Source organism: Passer montanus, unplaced genomic scaffold (genome assembly GCF_014805655.1).
Source record: "Passer montanus isolate IOZ18808 unplaced genomic scaffold, ASM1480565v1 scaffold187, whole genome shotgun sequence".
NCBI classification, from domain to species: Eukaryota; Metazoa; Chordata; class Aves; order Passeriformes; family Passeridae; genus Passer; species Passer montanus.
The window spans coordinates 241,898-262,585 of NW_024366159.1; the positions used below are offsets into that span (position 1 = coordinate 241,898).

Consider the following 20,688-nt stretch of genomic DNA (forward strand, 5'->3'; position numbering starts at 1 on the left):
CGGCCCGCTCTGTCCTGGTTCTGCTGCCGGGGCCCGTCCCCAGTCCCGGTTCTGCTCCTGCTGCCCGGCCCTGCTCCCGGGGCAGCCCCCGGGCCCTGCTCCCGGGCCCGGTTCTGCTCCCGGGCCCGGCCCCAGCCCTGGTTCTGCTCCTGCTGCCCGCCCCTGCTCCCGGGGCAGCTCCCGAGCCCGGTTCTGCTCCCGGGCCCGGCCCCAGCCCTGGTTCTGCTCCCGGGCCCGGGCCCGGCCCCAGCCCTGGTTCTGCTCCCGTTCCTCCCTTCACCCCCATGCTCAGGACCCCACCACACCTGCACTAAAAACATTTCAAGCGCCACAGACACAAGCAAGAGCTCAGGGAATTGTGGTTTAAGGGGTTTTTTTCTTTTTTTTTTCTTTTTTTTTGGGTTGTTTTTTTTTTTTTGTGTGTTTTTTTTTTTTTCTCTTTTAAATCAGCTTTATTTTTCTAACTGTTATTTCAATTTCCCATAGCACCTTGGCAATGTCAAAAACAAATACAAATACATGTATTATCATTTGAACACTTAAAGCATGAACCTACTTTACACAAATTTTGTTTTGGACATTTTGACAACAGGAATAAACCAGAACAGACAGTCTAAAAGCCAGATAAGTCGCTTTTTTCTCCTTTCCTACCACTTTGAAGAGAGATCGTCAATGCCAAGGGGAAGCTGGATTCATCCGGGAGGAACAAGATGTCTGTAGTAACTCGAGCTCAATATATTATCTGAATATTTTGTATTCTATAAAAATTAGAACAAAACCCATTTATGCACAGTCTGTTTACATTTGAAGTTGCATTTTTTTTTTTTGGAAACTGTATCCATAACTGAAGTTCCATAAAAATAAACATCTGGTTCTTAAATATAAAATTTTAAAGTTGTTACAGGTTAGTTTGCAGATGGATTTCTTTTTCTCAGAAATAAGTTGCTTTAACTCCATTTCAAGTCCTCCCAACTGTACATTAAAAACAGACTCAATGAACCTCTTGAAGTGCCTGAGCTAAAGGCACTGAAGAGAAGAGCCAACTAAAATACTACAACAACCCAAAATTATGTACCATCCTAAAGGAAGCTCAGACTATATGGAATATATACACGCAAAGAAGAGCATGATAAATCATTCAGATTAATGGCAACAATCTTACGTTTCAGAAGGAAATATCAAAATTAGAAACAAAAACTCTATTGCATATCTGTAGTAATCAAGGATTTACAAAAAAACTCATCAGAAGCCATTTCCCCCCGAAGTGCATTTCTGTTGCATCATCTGTAATACAATGGTGCATTTTACAAATTTAAAATATCATCTGTACATAGCAGATATCTCAGCCCAGGTAAACTCACCCGGGAACAGTAAAAATCGCAGACAGTTTCAAGACAATTAAGCTGATATTGACAAAGTAGTAAGGCCATAGCTATTTAACTACAGTAAAGCATTGATTAAGTCACTTATTTGCTACTGATCTGCCACAGTATCATCTTTCTCTTCTGGTTAATAGTGGGTTACTTTTTTTTTTTTTCCTACAGCTAAAACTGCACCATCATACTGTGCCAGGCTAATTAAAGAAAAACAAAAAAACCAACAAAACAACAAGAGCAGGAATGTAAGATACTATAAAACTAACTTAATGTTAGAAATCAAAAGAAATAAAACTTTTTGCACTTTTAATTTTACTATCACATGCAAAGAATTTCTTCTTTTCACTCCCCAGCAGAAGCACGAGAGCGTGCCCCAATCTTTTCCACAGGCAGTAATTTGGAAAAGAACTGAACTGGGAAGTGCATTTCTGTCCCTAACAGAAGTCAACAACTCTGAAAAGAAGTCGCAGTTCCTAAAACTGAAAGTCAGGTGTGATTTGCACCTCCTGGTATTTGATATCAGCAGAGCAGGACAATTTCTATCCTGTGGGGCTACGGCCAGAGGGAACCACGAGCTCTGGTCTCTTGGAGAGCACCTGGAGCTCGTGACAGGGACCAGCTCCCGTGAATCCAGGAGCTGTGGCTCTGCCTCCAAACCTCCCCTCTGTCCCAGTCTTCCCAGTTTCCCCAACGGGCAAATTACTGGGGACAGACACAGGATCCCTCCCCAGCCCAGCACGAGAGGAAAAGGCAAAGCCAGTCCCTGCCAGCTCCCAGTGCTGAGGAGAACTCCCACCCCACTGCAGTTTCACAGCCTCTGTATCCAACTGGGAATTTCCCCCTGCACAGAAAAGAATAAAAAAAAAAAACCCAAACCCCAAACCACAGCTGGAAATGGTGGAAGGGAAACGCTCACGTGAAGTCCTCGCACGCAGGTGTGAAATGAATCATTCCAAGTGCCCCAAGCTGAGAGAAGTTTGGATATGCTGGGAAAAGCCAACAGTTACAGGCTGACCTTCCTCCCCTGCACAAGAGCCACGACCTGCTGCTGCTGGAGCCCCCCAGGACCCACAGAGCACCCCTTTCCCACCACCCCACCAGCAAGATGGAGCCACGGCTGATTGGGTTTTCCCACATCTGATCCGTGACAAAGATTCATTTCACCACCCAGGTCCTCTCAGCACAAGCTGCCACTGGATCAGGGAATTCTGAGCCACATCTGCACCAGCCCTTCCCTCTCAATTCCTCCTCCAAAGAGCCCAAGCTGTCAGCATCCCAACGCTCCTCAACGTCCCAGAACACGTCTCCCCTAAACACCCATGAACCACCCTCCAGGCTTCTTTTGTTCCAGTTTGGCTGCAGGAATTGTTTAGAACCTTTAAAACTAATTCAACTTTGCATTCATTGCATTTCAGGACTTTGACACTGAATATTTAAACTTCCCCATCATTCCAATGAGAGTAGCATTATCAAAATAAACAGAGAAGGGTCTGTAAGAATCCCTAACTGTGGATGGGATCAACGATTTTCTTTCACTAAATTAAAAAAAAAACCTCCCAAACCCAGTACAGGTAGTTTCAAAGTGAATAGTGATTTGGGGGCTTATATATACATATATATATATATCTATATATATAAATATATATATGTATACATACTGCAGGACCCGAGGAAATGGCAGGAAGCTGAGTTGGGGAAGGCTGAGGTGGGAGATCAGAAAAAGGCCCTTCCCCAGAGGGGGTGGGACACTGAAGAGGCTCCCCAGGGAAGGGGTCACAGCTCCAAGCCTGTCTGATCTCAGGAAGCATTTAGACAACGCTCTCAGGCACAGGGTGGGATTTTGGGATTTTGGGGGTGTCTGTGCAGGGCCAGGAGTTGGACTCCCTGACCCTGATGGGGCCCTTCCAACTCAGCCCATTCGATGATTCTCTGACTCTCTCTTTGTAACATGCCTAGAAATGAACAGTTAACTGCATAAATACATTATATTGTGTTATGAATCAACTCAAAGCACTCGCCAAGCTGAATAATAAGTTAGAGAAATGACAACTCCGGCTTTATATATAATATTTATAAAAATAGATATGAGTGTTCTCCAAGCAGTTGATAGAGAATTCCTACTGAGCCCCAAGTCGCCAAGGGTTATCTGGCTAAGAAATCAGAAGATGAAAAATTTCACAGTTATTTTAACTGCCACTTACATTCATTCTATGGCAACACGAGCATATATTACTAAGATGGTTACGGAATATATCACAATTGAGTTTTCCAGTGTTCACAACTTACAACTTTAAATTTGTACACTTGCTATTCACTAAAAAAAAAAAAGAAGAAAAAATAAAGATGTGATTCTTACTGCTGGAAGCTACTTTTCCCTAACGCTTTATACAGAACTTTGAACCCTGGTATGCTGATTTTGGCAGATTAATGCGCTCAATGTTCCTATTTCAGTCATTAATCACCCTGAAACTTAACCACTTACTGCACAATAGTGTTGCAAATTCAGTCAGCATACAGCTGGCAACGAGCCACTGCTCCAGAGGGGATTTCCTTAACTCTGCATCTTTAGTTCCACTTTAAACAGTTAAAAACGAGTCAGTTGCTATGACATCAGCTGTAAACAACGAGTTCCCAGGAGTCTAAACCCTGATTTCTGGCAATACAGCAGCCAACAGCCTATTCCAGAGTCAGCACAGAGAAAACCCAGCCACAGCTCTGGTTTGCTGCCCAGTCATCCAGAGATGCCAGGGAGTGCCCAGAGCTCCCACCTGCAAGGCAGAATTCAGCATCTGCAGCTGGAATTCCAGGCTCCTTACCTGTGCAGGTAACACCAGGTGCTGTGTAGCCACCTGCCCGTCCCACCCTGGGGCTGCCTCAGGAAAACACACCAAGAAAAATGCACTAAAGTCTGTAATAAAGAAATTAGAGAAAGTAACAAGAGAGGGAAAAAGCAAACAAACAAAACCCCAAACCTAAGGAGTTGCCCTCAAAAGGAGGCAAGGAAAAAGGGCATTATAAAGATTCTCACATGCTCCCTTTGCCTCCTTCCACTGCATCTACCAGACAATTTCTGCTGTCCACGCACTCTCATCTACAATCCAGTATCCTGCAAAACTTATACCTTAAAAAGCTTGCTGAATGAAATATTAGTAAGGTCAAGAGACTCTACTTCAAGCTGGAAACACATGGGTTACACTACAGTAGTACATTCAGTTTTCATCATCAGTGACTAAGTGATGACAACAGTTCTGGCTGCACTTGCTCTGCTCATGCTGCTGCAGAGGCCCCTGCAATGCCAGGCCATCCATGGCAGACACACCAGCCCACAAGTTAAATAGGTTACAAAAAGTTCTAATTTTACAGAAATGCTCATTTTCCAAAAATAATATTCTCTTGTCCTTTTCCTCCTACACCGAGGGATAGGTTAATTTGTCAACTCATACTCTTTCACTTTGTCAAAATGCTACTTTCACAATCCCAAAGCTGATTTCAAGCAGGAAACCCTCTGCAAATTAAAAACAAAAATACAAAAATTATAATCTCTATATTTATAGTGATTGGAATCCTCCAGCATTTGTGAAATCACTTTTAGAGATGAATTTTGGGACCCTCCACAACTTCTCCACACAAGCCACGCTCCAGTTCAGTACTCCCCTTCCCGAATCCTTCCCTCCTCAGTCTCTCTGCTGCTCTTTAGTCCACAGCTCAAGTGAAACAGAGAATCATTGGCTGGCCCAGCGTTACTTTGGTGACCGGGGTGGCACGTACTGCTCCTTGCCCGCGCGGCGCGGCGCTCCCTGAGGCGAAGATCTGCGTCCAAACTGGCGCCTCTGTTCCCTGATTTTCCCAGCAGCTCCCCTGGGAGCCCCGCTGCCGCGGAACCCGGAGTAATCCTTCATTCGCCCTTCGGCCCTCTCGTGAGGAGCCCTCTCGTGAGGAGCCTTCTCCGGAGCCTTCTCCAACGTACCATTTTCTTCATTTTTGGCAGGGGGAACGATGTTGGTGCGGTGCTCCCTCAGAGGCTGGACAGGGACTGCAGGTGGCTCCTTTGGGGGTTTCTGGCAAACTTCGGCGTAGCTGAGCTTGCGAGGCTCCTTTGGGAGCAAGGAGAGTGAGGTTTATGCACCACAAGCACCTCCCAGCCCACCCCAGGCACCAAGCCACGGTGCAACGGCAGCAACACGCTCAGCGAGCAGAGGGGAGCCCAGAGCACCATCAGCACATCCTGCAGCACCATCCCGTGCACATCCTGCAGCAAGCTCCCTGGGTCATTCCCATTCTGGCCTTACCTGTGTGGACAGAGCAGGAGCTGCACTTGCTTGGGCAGCAGGTGAGGAGGTGTTTGTCCTCGGTGGCTTCGCAGCACTGATGGGACAGACGGGTGCCGGTGGAGAAGCCGGGCTGGCCACGTCCTTTGGAGCAGACACTTCTTCTGGTTTGCTCTCTGGCTGAACCGTGCTGATAAACCAACAACAATTCAAATTAAAACCTACCAACACCCATGTTTCAGAGATTATTTCCTTTCTTTGAAGTCATAATTGCAGAACAGAACAGCACAGCCATCCCCACCATTATCTGTTCTTTCCATCTGGTGGCCTCTGGAGAAGATCAGGCACTGCCCAGGCTCCCCAGGGAATGGGGACAGCCCGGAGGCTGCCAGAGCTCCAGGGGCATTTGGACAACACTGCCAGGGATGCTCAGGGTGGGATTGTTGGGGTGTCTGTGCAGGGCCAGGGGTTGGACTGGATGATCCCTGTGGGTCCCTTCCAATTCAGGACACGCCATGATTCCATGGTACGTCCATGTTCTCTGCATACCTCGGCACCACAGGCTCAGTCTGGCTCGGGGAGCTCACGCTGGGCACGGGCGGTTGGGCAGCGCTGGGCGTTTGTTCATCCGGAGCAGGAGCAGGGCAGGGGCACACGGAGTCTTTGCTTTCCTGCACACAGAGCAAAAGTTGCAAAATACAGAACCATACTCAAATTGCTCCACAATATGGCACTGCAAGACCTCTGAGAAGTGGGGTAGTCCCAAAGGCTGCTCAAGTCCTGATGACAGGAATTTTACTTCTTTTGGACCACCACCTCTAAAGCAATACCTCCTTATATGGGCAAAAGAAGCAGTGGGTAAAACCAGAACTGAGGCTGGATCATCCAGAACGTCAGTGCTTAGTCCCACCAGCTCAAAGAAGGAATTCATCTGGAAAGATCCCTTGCCCACACTCCACCAAACTGTTCCTACTCCAACAGCCAACATTCCTCCTTTGCCCGCTTTATTCCTAAACATCACTGAGTTTAGAACAGTGTGACTGCATGAGCCTTAGCATGCCCACAAAAAAACTGGGAAAATGCACCATGAAGTCTGGGATTAAAGCACTGGAATAGGTGGCTCTAACAAACCAAGCCTTTAACAGGGAAAAGGGAGTCACAGCACCCAGATATTCTCATGTGTGTACAGAGACAAGACCAGGCACCTTCTCTTTGCAGACTCCTTTAACGATGTCAGACATCCTGCTCTCCAGCACAGGCTCTCCCAGAATTTTTGCTGTGCTGCCAGGCAAAGGTGGGAAATTGGACGCAAGCAAGTCAAACTTTGGTGTCTGAGTCTTTGTTTCTGCTGAAGGCTGAGGTCTCTGGAGAGGGAAAACACAAGTTACGAGTCATAACACTGAGCACTGCAAACCCTGAGCAAGTTGTCAGGGAACTTCCTAGAAAAACTGTAAACCCCAACAATCTGAGGATTTAAGCACCCTGCCATTCCTTCAGTAAGTGGGAAGCCAACACTCTGCACTTTGTGTGACACCCTGCAAAAAGGGAAGCAGAACTTACCGAAACCCGGTCGTCCTCCCGTCTCCTCCGACCCCTGAACACGTTCCTCCTTTAAAGACAAGAACAGCACTCAGTGCATCCAGCCAGCTGCAGTGGGCACTGCTCTGCATGAGGGCATCCCCAGCTGCCTGCTGAGCCTTCCCCACACATGGCTCTGGGATGTTCTCCCTCCTCAGGAGGGGCCAAAGTTCCAACTTTGGAAGAAGTTGGAAAAGAGTCAGTACAGGAACAGCTTCTCTTTCTCAGCTCCCTGAACAGGGACAATTATTTTATAGTATTAAACTTATTAGTCTGATTTCTCACTGATCTGCCCTTGCAAGTGTCTAAACCCTGAGCCAAAAGAGATAAAAACAATTAATCTTAAAATACTGAGGAGCACCAAATTCCCAACCAAGGATTTACTTATTATTTACAACAATACAGCTGCCAACTCTACTGCAGCATCTGTTTTAATTCTGGGAACAAATCAGTTACTTGAAAATAAAGACACCTCACTGTCTTACTGTCAGCTGTTCATCAGAGTAACTACCAGCTGGAGAGTGAAGCTGGAACCACTCCTGCTCCCAGGTCAGCATTTACTGCTCCTGATTTACTTAAGCATCAGTTTCCTCGTGGCTGCTCCTTACAGAAATATATTTTGTGCTGATGGTTGGTGTCTTTGGCTCACACAAGCCAAGCCCCAGCTGGTGTGTGACACAAAGACAGGACACAGCCCTTTACCTGCCCCTGCCGACGCCGTAATCGCCGTTCTGCTCCAGCTGTGCCGTGGGAGAATCCTTCTGGGAATACCCTTGGTCTTGGTGCCCGGTCAACGAGCTGCTGTGTCGCTCCATGACAAAATTCCTCGAGCTGGTTCTGCTCAGGTCCCCCATGGGCAGGGCCCCGGCCCCGGGTGGCCCCTCGGGGTGCTCTGAGCTGCTGGACGAGCGGAAATGGGGCTTCACCCTGCGGGCACAGAGCAGCAGCTGTGGGACCCCCGAGCTGAGGAACCACAGCAGCTGATTCACAGCTGACAAGAAAAACAGATCAACAAGCACCTGAACTCCTGTTTGAGGTCACTGCCCAAAAGATACCTGGGAGGGGAAAAAAAAATAATCCCAAAACCCAGGGGTCACGGAAGAGCCAGAAGAACCCAAAGAGGAATTTTTCCTTTGTCTGGGCCTGCAGCACTGGCACAGGGCATTGGAAATGGAGCTGGAGAAATAAGCCAAGGCCAAGGAACAGACTGATCTGGCCACAGGCAAACAAAGTGAACTGAGACACAAGGCCAGGAGTGACTGAACGTGGCAGATCAGGCCAGGGCAGCTGAGCTCCACCATGCACAGCCAGGCTCAGCCTGGCTGCTCCCATTCCCAAACCCCCAGCACTGACTCTGCAGTTCCCAACCCCCAAATGTTCCACCCCGTTATCGATTATTCAGCTTTAAAGCTGTGGTTCCTTTGAGCACAGACACAGCTCTGCACTCTCAGTGCTGCTGCAAGTTCTGGCTCAGGGTCTTAAATGTAGAATTCGCCAGAAAAGCTCAGATCCAGCACAACATGGAACATTTTTCTGGAGCAGCATTTAGGTGTCTTCAACTGTTTTCTACTTTTGCCCCTCACTGGTTTTCCATGCAGCACTGATCAAAAACAAGAACCCAAATACTCTCTCCTTTGGTAAACTCTGCACATCTCATAATTTAAGGGCAGCAGGAGGATTTTGCACACTTGCTGTTTTTATACAATCTCATTATAACATTCCATGAAATCAGAAAAAACTCTCCTAGTGCCAGCCAAAGTACAATTCCTCCATCTCCCTTTCCCACAAAGATGTTGCAACAAATCAGCGCAAAACAAATACGAGTGGCTTAAACAAATGTTTAGCTACAGAGAAAACTCCAGTAGTTAACTATTAACTGTCTGTACCACAAAACAAATCAGGTTTAATGGGCCAGGACAGAAACCCAAAAGCAGCAGCTGGATGAACTCTCCAAACAAGCTGTTCTGCAGGTCAAGAGCAGATTTGGTGAACAGAGATGAATTCACACCTCCCAGCTTCAAGAACCAGTTTTAAGGGCCCAATAAAGTTTTAGTTTCCCATCAGCAACAACCACAGGGAGGAGGTGGAGCAAAGTCAACTGAATTCTTCCATTTTGTCCAAGATGTTCTCAAAATGGCACATTCTCAAGTCACTGCTCAGCCCTCAGATCTCATAATCTTACCCGTCATCGAGAAGGCCACAGTCTTGTCTGGGCAGAAGAGCAAAGCAGAAAAGACAAGAAAAAATAAAGGAAAGGAAAAAAAGAGCAGAGAGGAGGAGAAATGATGTGAGAGCAGAAGGAAGGAAGAGCAGGAGGAAGGACAAGCAGGGAGCACAGGCTGCCCAGCCCCCAACTGTGACCTGTTCTCTCTTAGCGCGATACTGGATCATCACTGGGCCAGCAGAGCACACTGACCCTAAAGCTGCAACCTCAATACCCAACTCCTACAAACGGAGGCCTTTACATAACCAGGATTTTAAAAGCTTAGGGTTATGCAGATGTGATGTACAAGGAGGCATTTCAAGGCTAGCACTCAGATACACGGAGTTCTTGCACAGTTGAAGCATCTGTACTTCCATGAGTTACAAACTGAGGCCTTTACATAACCAGGATTGTAAAAGCTTAGGTTATGCAGATGTGATGTACAAGGAGGCATTTCAAGGCTAGCACTCAGATACACGGAGTTCTTGCACAGTTGAAGCATCTGTACTTCCATGAGGGCCCACATACCTGAAAGCTTTACAGCTTTTAAGATTGTGCACAATTTAAAGCAAAAAAAAAAGCCAAACCACCTTTGTCAAGATGCGAGTTGGGAGCTGAGCAGCTGCAACTGGAGCAGCTGCTCCATCTTCCAGGCAGTCACACTCCCAGTTCCAGTGTGTGCTAAGACTCTGCTGAGTCACCACAGACCAAAGCCTGAAGTTCCCCTTCTGCCAACAGCCTCAGACCTGAACTGCACCACAAACCCACTCAGTCCTGGCAGCTGTTGACTGATTTCTCTAACAATACCAACAGCAATTCCCATGATCCCAGCCCAGCGCTGCACACAAACAACTCCCACCCCCACACACAGGTTACTACTCCATTGTGTTCACACAGCAATTGCTCCAGCAATACAAAGTGTTTCCTCCTCCCCGGTGTTTGTATCTGAGCTAAGTCCTTACAGCTCTCAGGAAAGATGGGGATAAAGCAAATAAATTACAGGAACAGCCCCAGCATCGAGCAGTTGGACGCAGCAGTCAGGACAAGCAACTCCCACTGCAGGAACCAGCAGCTCCACAAGCCTGATCCCAGCAGGAAAGGCTTATGTTGTGCTGCAGGAGTTTATAATCTGTGTATAACAAACATAATTACAAGTATGACCTGAGGAGGAAGTTATTTATTTGTCTGCAAAAATTCCTCTGAGGCTTTTGAAGGCTGGCTCTCTCCAGCACTGCGTCCATTATTTTAGGATCTTAAGCTGCTGCCTTCTACTTCATTTTTTTTAAATAAAGTTGAAAAACATCACACCTTTGATAAAACAAAACAAATAATGTGGTCCCATCAGAAAGCACTGCATGTGGCATGCAAGGAACACTTGAGGATCTCAGCAGTGTAAGTTTTGCAGGAGTAAAGCCCTGGCAGAACTCTCTTACCGATTCCTGTGGAATGGGCGACCTATACTCAGAGAAGCAGCATTTGTTTTATATGATCCTGGTGTATTAAAGCCATTCACAAATCCACCGTTGGGAAACGGGGCCTGCAACAGACACAACAATCTCAGTGGCTGAGCTACAAAGAGAACGTTTGCAGATTAATGACCAGCTTCAGCAGTTACTCATGGCTGTAATTTCACACTGGGCTACAGCATCTACTGTGCTGTGAATTCACTACTCCAGCCAAATCCCCACAGGTTCACAGCCTGCATGTTTTAGCAGTTCCCCCATTCCTGGAAAAGCTATAGGCTCTTCCAGTAACACAAGCTGCAGGATAATGAAATTTCACACCAAAATTCCTTGAAATATGTGGCAGCCAATGGTGAGACTGGCAGCTCCTCTGACAGCATTGCTTTATCAGGGCCGTGACATAAGAGTCACAAAACAGAAGGATCTGGCCAAGAAACCTGCAACACCCACTCACCCTAGTGATTATTAACCAAATCATCCCTGATGGGCTGGGCTCCTCCCCTTCTCACCAGCTGTTACTCACCAGTGGTGTCTCAAAGTAAGGTGCAGGATTTGGAGACCACGTCTGAGGCACGATGCTGTAAATCGAGTACTGCTGAGGGCTATATACAGGCTGCATAAACAGGGGGGAGGCAAACTGGGCTTGGGTCTGCACGGGCTGGGGATACACGCTGGAATCCACGACCCGGTAACCATTCTTAGCAAAAAACGTGTTGATGGCTTTTATCCTGGCCTGCAAGACAGCAAATCACACCAGGAGTCAGCTGGGAGAAAAGCAGAACATGGAATCTTTCTTGCCAACTGGAGGGATTTGAAGGTTCATTACTGTTTATGAATAAAAACTGATAAAATCAGTCCAGCTCATATTCCCACAGCATGATAAGGGGAAGGACACACGTTGCTTTAGCTGGGTGGTCTGTAAAACTGAAGATAAATGCAGGAACTGTCCAGACTCCAACCATGACAGCCCCTCTCACAGTGCAGGCACTTTGCTCCAGCCTGCTTTGTGCAGCAGCCAACTCAAGGCTCACAGTGGCAGGAATCCCTCTCCTGAGCTCTGCAAACCCAGATTCTGGGGCAAGTGGAGAAGGGAAGCCAGCACAGGAATGTATTTCACCCCCCCTGGGAAGCAGTGCTGCGAGTAACCAGCAGCCACTGAACTGTAATTTGTCAGAGCTCCCCATGACCTCGTTCACGTTTCAGCCTCCAGAGCCAGAGTTATGGACTATCCCACTGCTGAGTCCTTGGTTCACCCCCCACAAACAGCCACCATCATCCAAACAGAAACCACACAATGCAATCCCAACAGACACAGCAGCTAAAGCAGCCTCACCATTACTGGCTTGCCCTGAAAGGTTTTCACTTCTTCCCTTAAGTATTTGAATGCCTGCAGATACAAAAAAAGATCAACATTAGAATATCTTGATAAAGTTGAACTTCCCAAAGGATGTTCCATGATTTAACACAAATGTGCAGTCATGTGCTTCCCTGTGAGCCCAGCTAAATTAACTCTTCAAATTCAGGATTCTAGTGCCAGTCATGGCCAGAGAACGCCAAGGCAAGAGCATTATAACCCCACAATCTCTCACCTTTGCTCTTATTAACCCAAATGTGCCAGTAATCCCTTAAAACAACAAAGAGGGGATCAGTACATAAATATTTCTTCTACTAGAGGAAGCACAAGTGCACTTTCCGTGAGCAGGGGAAGGAGCAGAGCTGGGTGGAGGGGAAGGCAGCCTTACCTGTTGCGCGTCTGTGTCGGACTGGAATGTAACGTACCAGTTGTTGTTGTGAGCAAACTCACAGCTTATCACCTTGGGGCAGTTCTCATTCTTGAACAGAGCCTTCACCTCCTGGGGAGAGAAGTTCAGGGCCCTTGTACAGTGAACTCTAAAGTGACCCAAGTTTATACCCCAGCTCCTCAGCTGCTGCCCTCCCGTGACCAGGGATGTTTCTTATTCCCCTAACCAAATTACCCTTTACCTGCTTCTTAACCCACAAATCCTACTTCAGCCTCCTGGGCTCCCAAGATAAAACAGAGCAGCCACAGGTGGTAAGAAAATCAAGATCTGTGTAGACCTGGCGATATTTTCATATGAAACAGGTAGGAAAAGTGTGGCTTTAGATCAGCAGAGTCATGGAGACAACAATGATTCCATGAAATATTTCTAAGTCAAGGCAACCTGACAGTTTTGCAATAATCAGATTGTAAAGAGAGGGACAAGCAGCTGCTCAGAGTTTGCATTAAAAGAACTCATTAAAAATGCTGGTAGACAAACACTATGTATTACAACTTTAAAAAACAAAGAACTAAATCATTCTGTTTGCCAAGTATCAGGAGGAATTTTATTATCCTCCCTCCTCAGGCATAATGAGCTCAGCTCACGCTGGGGCTCAATGAATGAGAAATGTTTAGTAACATTTCTTGCTGCCAAAACAACTGTCTGACTTCAAGTAAAGTTATTGCTGTGACAAAAATTTAGCCTGAATTCCAAGCTATACCCTGGACTGATTTATTTTTGGATCTGAAAAGAAACCAGTTCAAACTTCCTTCCAGAAAAGCCGAGCTAGCTCAGCTTTGGTGGAAAAAAGTTTACTCAAGAAGGTTTAAATACAGTAGTAAATAATGGGAAGGGATAATGACAGTAAGTTTTTGTTTTGGATATTTTGACACTGCACCCAGGTGGAAAAAGTTACTGATGTGGTCTAGAAGGAAAATATCCGTGTTTAATCCAATTAAACACCAGCTGACCTTTTCCTGGTGCTCTTTGAAGACCTGTTGAAAACACCTTCCAAAACCAGTAAGAGTTACTTATTTCATTTCTCCTTATTTACCTCTATAGGTGTAGTTTCAGGGATCTCACGGAGAATGATAATACATCGTTTGTGGTTTGGTCTGACTTTCTCCCCCCTTTCATCCACTTGTACCATAGGAGAAGCTGAAAACAAAGTATAAAATTTGGACATCTCAGCAGCAGCAGACTCTCTTGGAACAAAGACTGAGAATTCAGGAGTTTGGAAGAGCCTCCTACTAAGTAAAGTTCCTGTCACCATTTAGCAGAACAACAAACCATAACCAGCTCAGAGACTGCAACATCCCTCTGAAGCATGGAAGGATTCTTTGTGCTACTGATACAGACACCAAAATCCCAGACTTACATCTCAAAACTTCAAGAATAAGGTCCATGTCTGTTGTCAGCTTCTTAATCCCTTCCATGTTGGCAATTGTCCATATTGGAACAAACTGATCACTGTCCATCTGAGACATCAAGTAGAGATCCTTTGAAAGATTCTCTCTGAAACAATATAAAATGATTATTTAATAAAGATCCTGAACGTCAAAAAAACTCAAAACAAGAGAATAACTCTGGCTTAAATAAATATTCATCATTACTATTCACTACCAAGACACCCTCAGATTTTCTCTCCTGGAACAAATAACAGCAAATCAACACAAAGCAGAGCAAGATAATTTTAAAAACTTCATTAAGTTCCAGTGTCCTACACATTGGTCTGCAAAAAGGATCTGCCAAAAAGACTTCTGGTGCCACACAGTACATGATCTCAATGTCTTATGGCTGTGGAGCACAGCACTCATCCTCATCCAAGGGCACAGCTGCACAGACAGGACTGAAACAGCTGGAAGGTGCCATGGGGTTCTACAGCACATCAGCAAATCCTGGTTTGTGTTTTTATCAAGATGATGGTACACATCAAGCCAAGAACAGGGATATTTGCCAAGGAATAAAGGGTTTATACCACGCTGAGTTAACTGCACCTACCGAGAGAAGCAGAATTCAAGCTGTTTCCTCAAACATTCTCTAATGTCTTCTGTGGACACAGTGGAGCTGCCATCACCTGAAAGGGACCACATCCACCATCAGCTCCCACCTTCATGGCAACAAGACCAGGCAAGGACACATCTCATTGCAGAAAACAAGAATGAATCCCGCTGGGTAGGACCAAGAGGAAAAGCTCATCCGAGATGATTAAAGACCCCCAGACTACACACTCTCAAAATGCCTCTGACCCCACTCTGCACCTGTTTGGCCACGTGTTGAGGCCATACGGGAGCTTCTTGGATACACATGGACATGTCAGAGCTCCAACTTGGTCACACCACACTTAGAGCAGCTCCAGGGGGGTTACAGACACTGACAGCAGCATTTGAACTTCAACACTCACCAGACACTTCATAGATTTGGTATCCCAGATCTTCAGTTGCCAGGACAATTCCATTTGCTGATGCCTCATCAACTCCTGTGCCATTCCTTGTGGCCTCACAGGATGGGGAATACATCACTTCATACTGCTTGCAGCTGTCCTCTGAGATCTCTATGTTACCTGGCAAAGGAACACACCACAACAGGAAAACTCCTGTCAGCTTCAGCGTATTTCCCAATTGAAAAATTCTGGCTACCAACATTAAAACAAATACTCAGGAAAGTGGTACCTGAGAGTGTCTAACCTTAGCCTGTATTTCTTAGACTCTGTGTTGAATAGAATTTTCACCTCTCCAATTTCAGGAAGATCTGGTTTGCACTAGGCTCTCAGGGAAAAGCAAATAAAAGTAAATAAAGGATCCTGAAATTGATCCCCAAAGTGGCAGAGAATCTAAAAACCAGTCCTCCCACATGAAATTTAAAATATTTAAGCGAGGTTCCTGAAAACAAGGGATGAAAATTGCTTACACTGCCTCCATTGCTTCACTTTGTTATGAAGAGACAAACGAGTTTCTGTCAGGCAAAGCACAAACCCAGCGCTCTCTCCTCACTTCTGCTGACTTACCAGAAACCTTTGACAAGGCCATACAAGCTGAATGTTCTCTTCTTTATCCCTAACTTTTACTAAACCATTTTGCAGGGAATCTTCTGCATCCTCTGCCATGCTTTGAGTCACCTTAGCTACGCCCCAGATCGAGTCTGAGCCAAACAAGTGAAACCAGTTGAATCCTTAGTTCTGGACACTGCCTGTGTGGCAAGGACAGGAATGGGACTGCAGTGGAAGAGCCTGAATGGGAAGGAGTTAACCACGGGTACTGCCCAGGGTCTGCCCCAGAACAAATGCTCCTGACAGCTCTCAGCAGCACCTTGGTCCCTCAGGATTGCAGGTGGCCCTCAGATCTCATTTTCCTGTTCACAGGGTCCAGTGGATGCTCAAGTGCAGCAATGTCATGAATCCATTTCCACACATTCAGCACCCTGCTCCCCTCTTAGCGCGTTACTCGGTCATCACCGGGCCCCTGAATCCTGCTCAGAGCCCTTCCTGAACCAGAGCCCACCACCCTCACCAACCACCTGCTGCTTTCTCCTCTTCCTTCCACTGCTCCATCAGCACTGACAGCCTCAAGGACAAGACCAGAGGTTGCTCCTCACAGCTGAACTCCCCGAGGGTCCCCCAGGAGGGGCCATCATGTCACAAGGCCTGTCCCAACAGCTCACCCTCAGCTGGAGTCCCCTGGGCTGCTGCTGTCTCCTGCCACGTGTGCTCTGTGCCATTGGTGGGGGGCACGGCCTCACCACTGCCCTGGGGCACTTCTTGCCACACTTTTGCGTTGGGGTTCAAGCCAGCACCTTTTGATGTTACCTGCTGAAGAGAGCAGAACACTTTGGTTAGTGAGAGCAACCCAGAGAAGCCTCAGAAGTCAAGCCAGAAAATACAGGCGAATTTAGTGATTGTCTCTAGAGTTCCACATCTCAAGTGTCTACCCAGCTATTAAGCACCTATGTGATTTTTTTATCAATGAAAACAGGAAAATCCTTGGTATTTTCCAAGTATTTCGTTTCTACCTCCATGAGAAGTGTTGCCTTCAACCTCTCTTTATTGACATCCGACAACATCAGCGGAGGCAGCGGCTACTCGGCAAGGACTCTGGGAACTCATAAGCTTTTAAAGACTTGACTGTCATAATGCTCCAGTCCCCTTTCACCAGAAAGGGAAATTTTCCCTCCTCCAGACCCCTTCCTAGAAAGGAAGGTAAAAAAACATATGTCAAGGAGAAGAAACTGTATAACTCAACGGAATTAGTGACATCTGTACTAACCAAGCACCACCTTAGCTGTGTCAGGATTCCTCCTGAACTTACCCAAGTCCTACCCCATTCCCCCAGGAATCTTACACACATCAACAGACACTAATGATTTCCTTAAACTGGTAACCAAGGAGATTAAAGGTTTGGAATTGCCAAGACAAACTTACATACCATCCCAGCCTGCTGGGGAGAGAACAGGATCTGCTCACTTTGGGTCTGGGCAACAAGGACCATAATCAGAGTCAAGGGTTACAAATGAAACACACAAGAACTGCAAGACTCCAGCCTGGCACCTGGCACAGAGAAACGCTCATTCCCACAGCACAATACAGAATCCTTCAAGGTCCCTCTCCCAGAGCTGCTCAAAGGCATTTTGGGTGAGGAATCCAACAATCCAGCAGCAGCAGGGAGGAAAAACATGGCTTTTGCTCCTTTCACATAATGAAATAATAACTATAGTTACAGGGTAGTGAATAAAACTACCCTTTTGCAAAAATTCTCCCCCCAGGATATCCCAACACCCCCCAAAAGCAGCTGTGACAGTTCCTCCAGCCACTGAACGATGCTCCACTTCACTGCTGCAATTTGCTGGACTTTAAAAGGTGAAAGCCATTAATCCAGCTCATATCCACAACCACACAGATAAGCAAGCTGGGTATGTTGGAGGCCAGGCTCCTGGATTCTGAAGTTAAGGAGTGGCTCACTACCAGGCCTCAAACACACAGCACAAGGATAAGGAAGCAGTTGCAATAGCTTTAGAGATAATTCCTCTGCCAAGGTCACACCTCGTGCCAGAGCTGTTTGCTACAAGGACAAGCCCCAGCTCAGTAACAAGAAGCCTCCAAAAACTGGAGAAGTTCAAGACAACCGTGTGAGAAGCAAAACAAAGACCACGGTTTTTGCAAAGCTCTGAGATTCAAACCCCCCACGCACAACTGATTTAATCCACGTAGCAACAGAGTCTTCCCCTCCCGTTAATCTTTGCCCAGGAGCAGAGCTGAAAACTGGAAATAGTTCAGGGTGAAAGGACACACGTGTATTTCCCTTTGCAGATTTCAAGAGTTCCCCAACAACAACCTGCAAAGCAAAACCCAGTAACCTGCTGCAACCACAGGCTGTCACTGCAGTTCAGCAGTTCCAAACTAAGTTCTGCTCAGCTTCTGGTCACTCCTGGGGCAGCATCACCTGCCCACATGGGCTCCTGCTCACAGAGCCAGCAGTTCCTTGAACTTACTTCTCAACAAAGCAAAAAGAAACAAGACACATCCAGGAGATGATTCATTCTTTTCTAAAAATAAACTATGCCTCACTACCTACATCTCTAAGGGTAGCATTGAGCTCAGGCCTAAAGTAATTTGCAGGAATAAATGCGATAAAGTGAAACTGAAACACTTTGTTGTGGTTACTGCATTTCTGGAGGTGATTGGGACTAAAAGCAGCTCTGATGAAGTGGTGAACACGGTGGCTGGGACACACCTGGAACAGAGCGTGGGCCACTTCCCCTCGTGCTAGAAACAGCCCAGCAGGATGCAGCCCTGCTCTCACTCATCTCAGCAGCAAAACCCCACGGACTGCAGAGGATAAAAAGTCCCTCATTTACATCAGCTTTTGGGAAATTCATGCTGCACTCCACGAGCGAAATCGCTCCATCCTGGCCAGCGGCTCTTCAGAAGAGAAGGCCAAAATATCAATTCTTGCTTATTTAACTGAGGCTACAAACACCGAGCCCGTGGGATTGGCTGCAGCATGATCCTCCCAGCTGCTCTCGGGAACTTTCATGATGAGGTTAAAGCTTTACAGAGTGACAAAGGTTGGGAACACTCGCTGGGATCCACGAGCTGACAAAGCTCTCCTCCTCAGCACAGCTTCCCCTCTCACTCACACTACTTCCAGCAAACATGGATCAAAGATTCTCCTCCAATAACTCCTAAAAATTAGGGCTGTTCCAAAATTCTCATTCTGGAACATGGCAAAGGCTATTTTTCTTATTGTAATTACATCTAAATTACACTTAACCAGATTGAATTAAGTTGACAAAAATGCATGCACTCAAAAGTTTTAAGGCATTTAATTTTAATATTAATTCAAATTATTCTGCAATGAAAATCCTAACCCAGAGCTTATGACAGATTTCCTGGAGTAGACAAACTCTCTGAAACAGAAACAAAGCAAAAAATCCAGAAGAGAATTTAACCAAACTTGTGAGGGGAGAAACTAACCCTTTTCCAGAAATGGAAACGTAAGCAGATGGAAAAACCCCAAGGTCAGCAAAGCTCCGGGAGGCAGCTGAGAGAAGCCTTGTGCTGCCTGGGGCACAGGCAGGTAGGGACCCTGAGGGGCTCAGCCACCTTCTCTGAGGGGAGCTGATGCAGCCTCAGAGGCTGGATCAGGAGAGGTCGGTGTCAAACCAACACACAGAACTCCTTCAGAGCTGCTGGCAGGTTTCAGGTGACAGTTCAGTGCTCTGGTAACTCCCAACCTCCCAGGAACATCCCTCCCACCAGGAGCTGCAGGGTTTTGCACTGGGGAACCTCCTCCACCCCTTGGAAAAGCCAAGGCACAGCTGTGCTGTCTGAAGGTGGTACCTGTGTCACAGGGGTGTCAACAGGGGCAGTGTGGGGTCACAGGAAGCCTCACGTGCTCCAGAGGGCCAACAACACCCAGTGCCTCCCACAATCCTGGATTTCTAACCAGGAGACAGCATGGGCAGCATTTCACCCACCTGAAACACGCAGACTCCCATTTCCCCAAGAAATTACAAATATATGGAATTCAGAGCACATACCCATCTGAGTAAAGCCCAGCAGCCATTATCAATTCCATTTCTCTGGATGAATTTATTAATATTCCAATGCACCTCATTATCAACTGTTAACACAGATCCTGGCTTAGAGGGAGAAAAAAGGTCTGCCCCAAACATAAATGTATGAAACAGCATGAGCCTTACACAGCCATCACTGCAGAGATTGGGAGCTAAAGGATGTTGAAGGAAACCCAATTCCCCCTCACACACTGCCACATTTACATCTCAAGTAGATCTAAAACAAACACTGGCAACTACAGCAACGCAGCCAATCCCCCTGAAAACCTCAGGACTTCCACCCATCCTGTGCCTAACCTTCAGAAATTCCATATGGTCCTCAGGAACTCTAAATGAAATATTATTGAGGCTTCCAGAATGAAGATCACAGAAACTCCCAACACCATCAGAGAAAGATCAGTTAGGGAGTTTTAGGAAGTTTGTGTTTTAGGTCTCCCTAAAAATCTCCCAGTGCTGCTGAGCTCCAGCTCCCATCCACACCAGCCGCAGCAGCCATGTGCTCCCTGATATGCTCCAGCTCCCATGCACATCTCCATCCCTGCATTCCAGAACCTGCCTCGTGCACCCGGGGCCTCTCGCCTCGCTCAGCCCGGGATGAGGCAGCTGCTCATGCCTCCCATCAGCCTCAGCAGTTCCTCTTCCAGCAGAACGCTGCAACCCCTAATTCTCCAGGCCTGTCACCGTATTCAGAACAACTTTTAATCCTCCCCGCGAAGCCAAGGAACATTCAGCTCAGAACTGAGGTGATTCACTTAAGAAATAGAACGTGTTTCCTAAACTGCTTTATTGAGAGGCTCCTAACCACGGAGCACATGTTGTGTTTGTGAGCCCACCAGCACCACCTCACCCGTCACCCGAACAAAGCCCCGGGCAGAACCCGCCGAGCTGAACCCTCCCCTCCCGGGCAGACACAGCCCGGCGCCCTCCGCTACTCCCCCCGGCCCCGGC

At 46.9% G+C, this 20,688-nt stretch overlaps 1 protein-coding gene across 4 annotated transcripts; it reads right to left on the minus strand.

Moving 5' to 3' along the window:
- Positions 1 to 421: 421 nt before the first annotated feature.
- LARP4 (La ribonucleoprotein 4) lies at positions 422 to 16,873 on the minus strand. 4 transcript variants are annotated; one of them, XM_039705875.1, is made up of 16 exons: positions 16,678 to 16,858; positions 16,330 to 16,474; positions 15,074 to 15,232; positions 14,671 to 14,746; positions 14,048 to 14,184; positions 13,724 to 13,827; positions 12,631 to 12,741; positions 12,222 to 12,275; positions 11,412 to 11,621; positions 10,859 to 10,962; positions 7,925 to 8,149; positions 7,205 to 7,253; positions 6,850 to 7,008; positions 6,194 to 6,315; positions 5,666 to 5,834; positions 422 to 5,470 (listed from the first exon to the last, which is right to left on the minus strand). In XM_039705875.1, the coding sequence occupies exons 1-16, from the start codon at positions 16,726 to 16,728 to the stop codon at positions 5,117 to 5,119; spliced, it is 2,229 nt and encodes a 742-aa protein (XP_039561809.1). In that variant the 5' UTR covers positions 16,729 to 16,858; the 3' UTR covers positions 422 to 5,116. The 4 variants fall into 4 exon arrangements, with proteins under 4 accessions (XP_039561809.1, XP_039561808.1, XP_039561811.1 ...); XM_039705874.1 differs by having other exon boundaries at positions 16,330 to 16,477; XM_039705877.1 differs by lacking the exons at positions 16,330 to 16,474; positions 16,678 to 16,858 and adding an exon at positions 15,357 to 15,503.
- Positions 16,874 to 20,688: the final 3,815 nt, after the last annotated feature.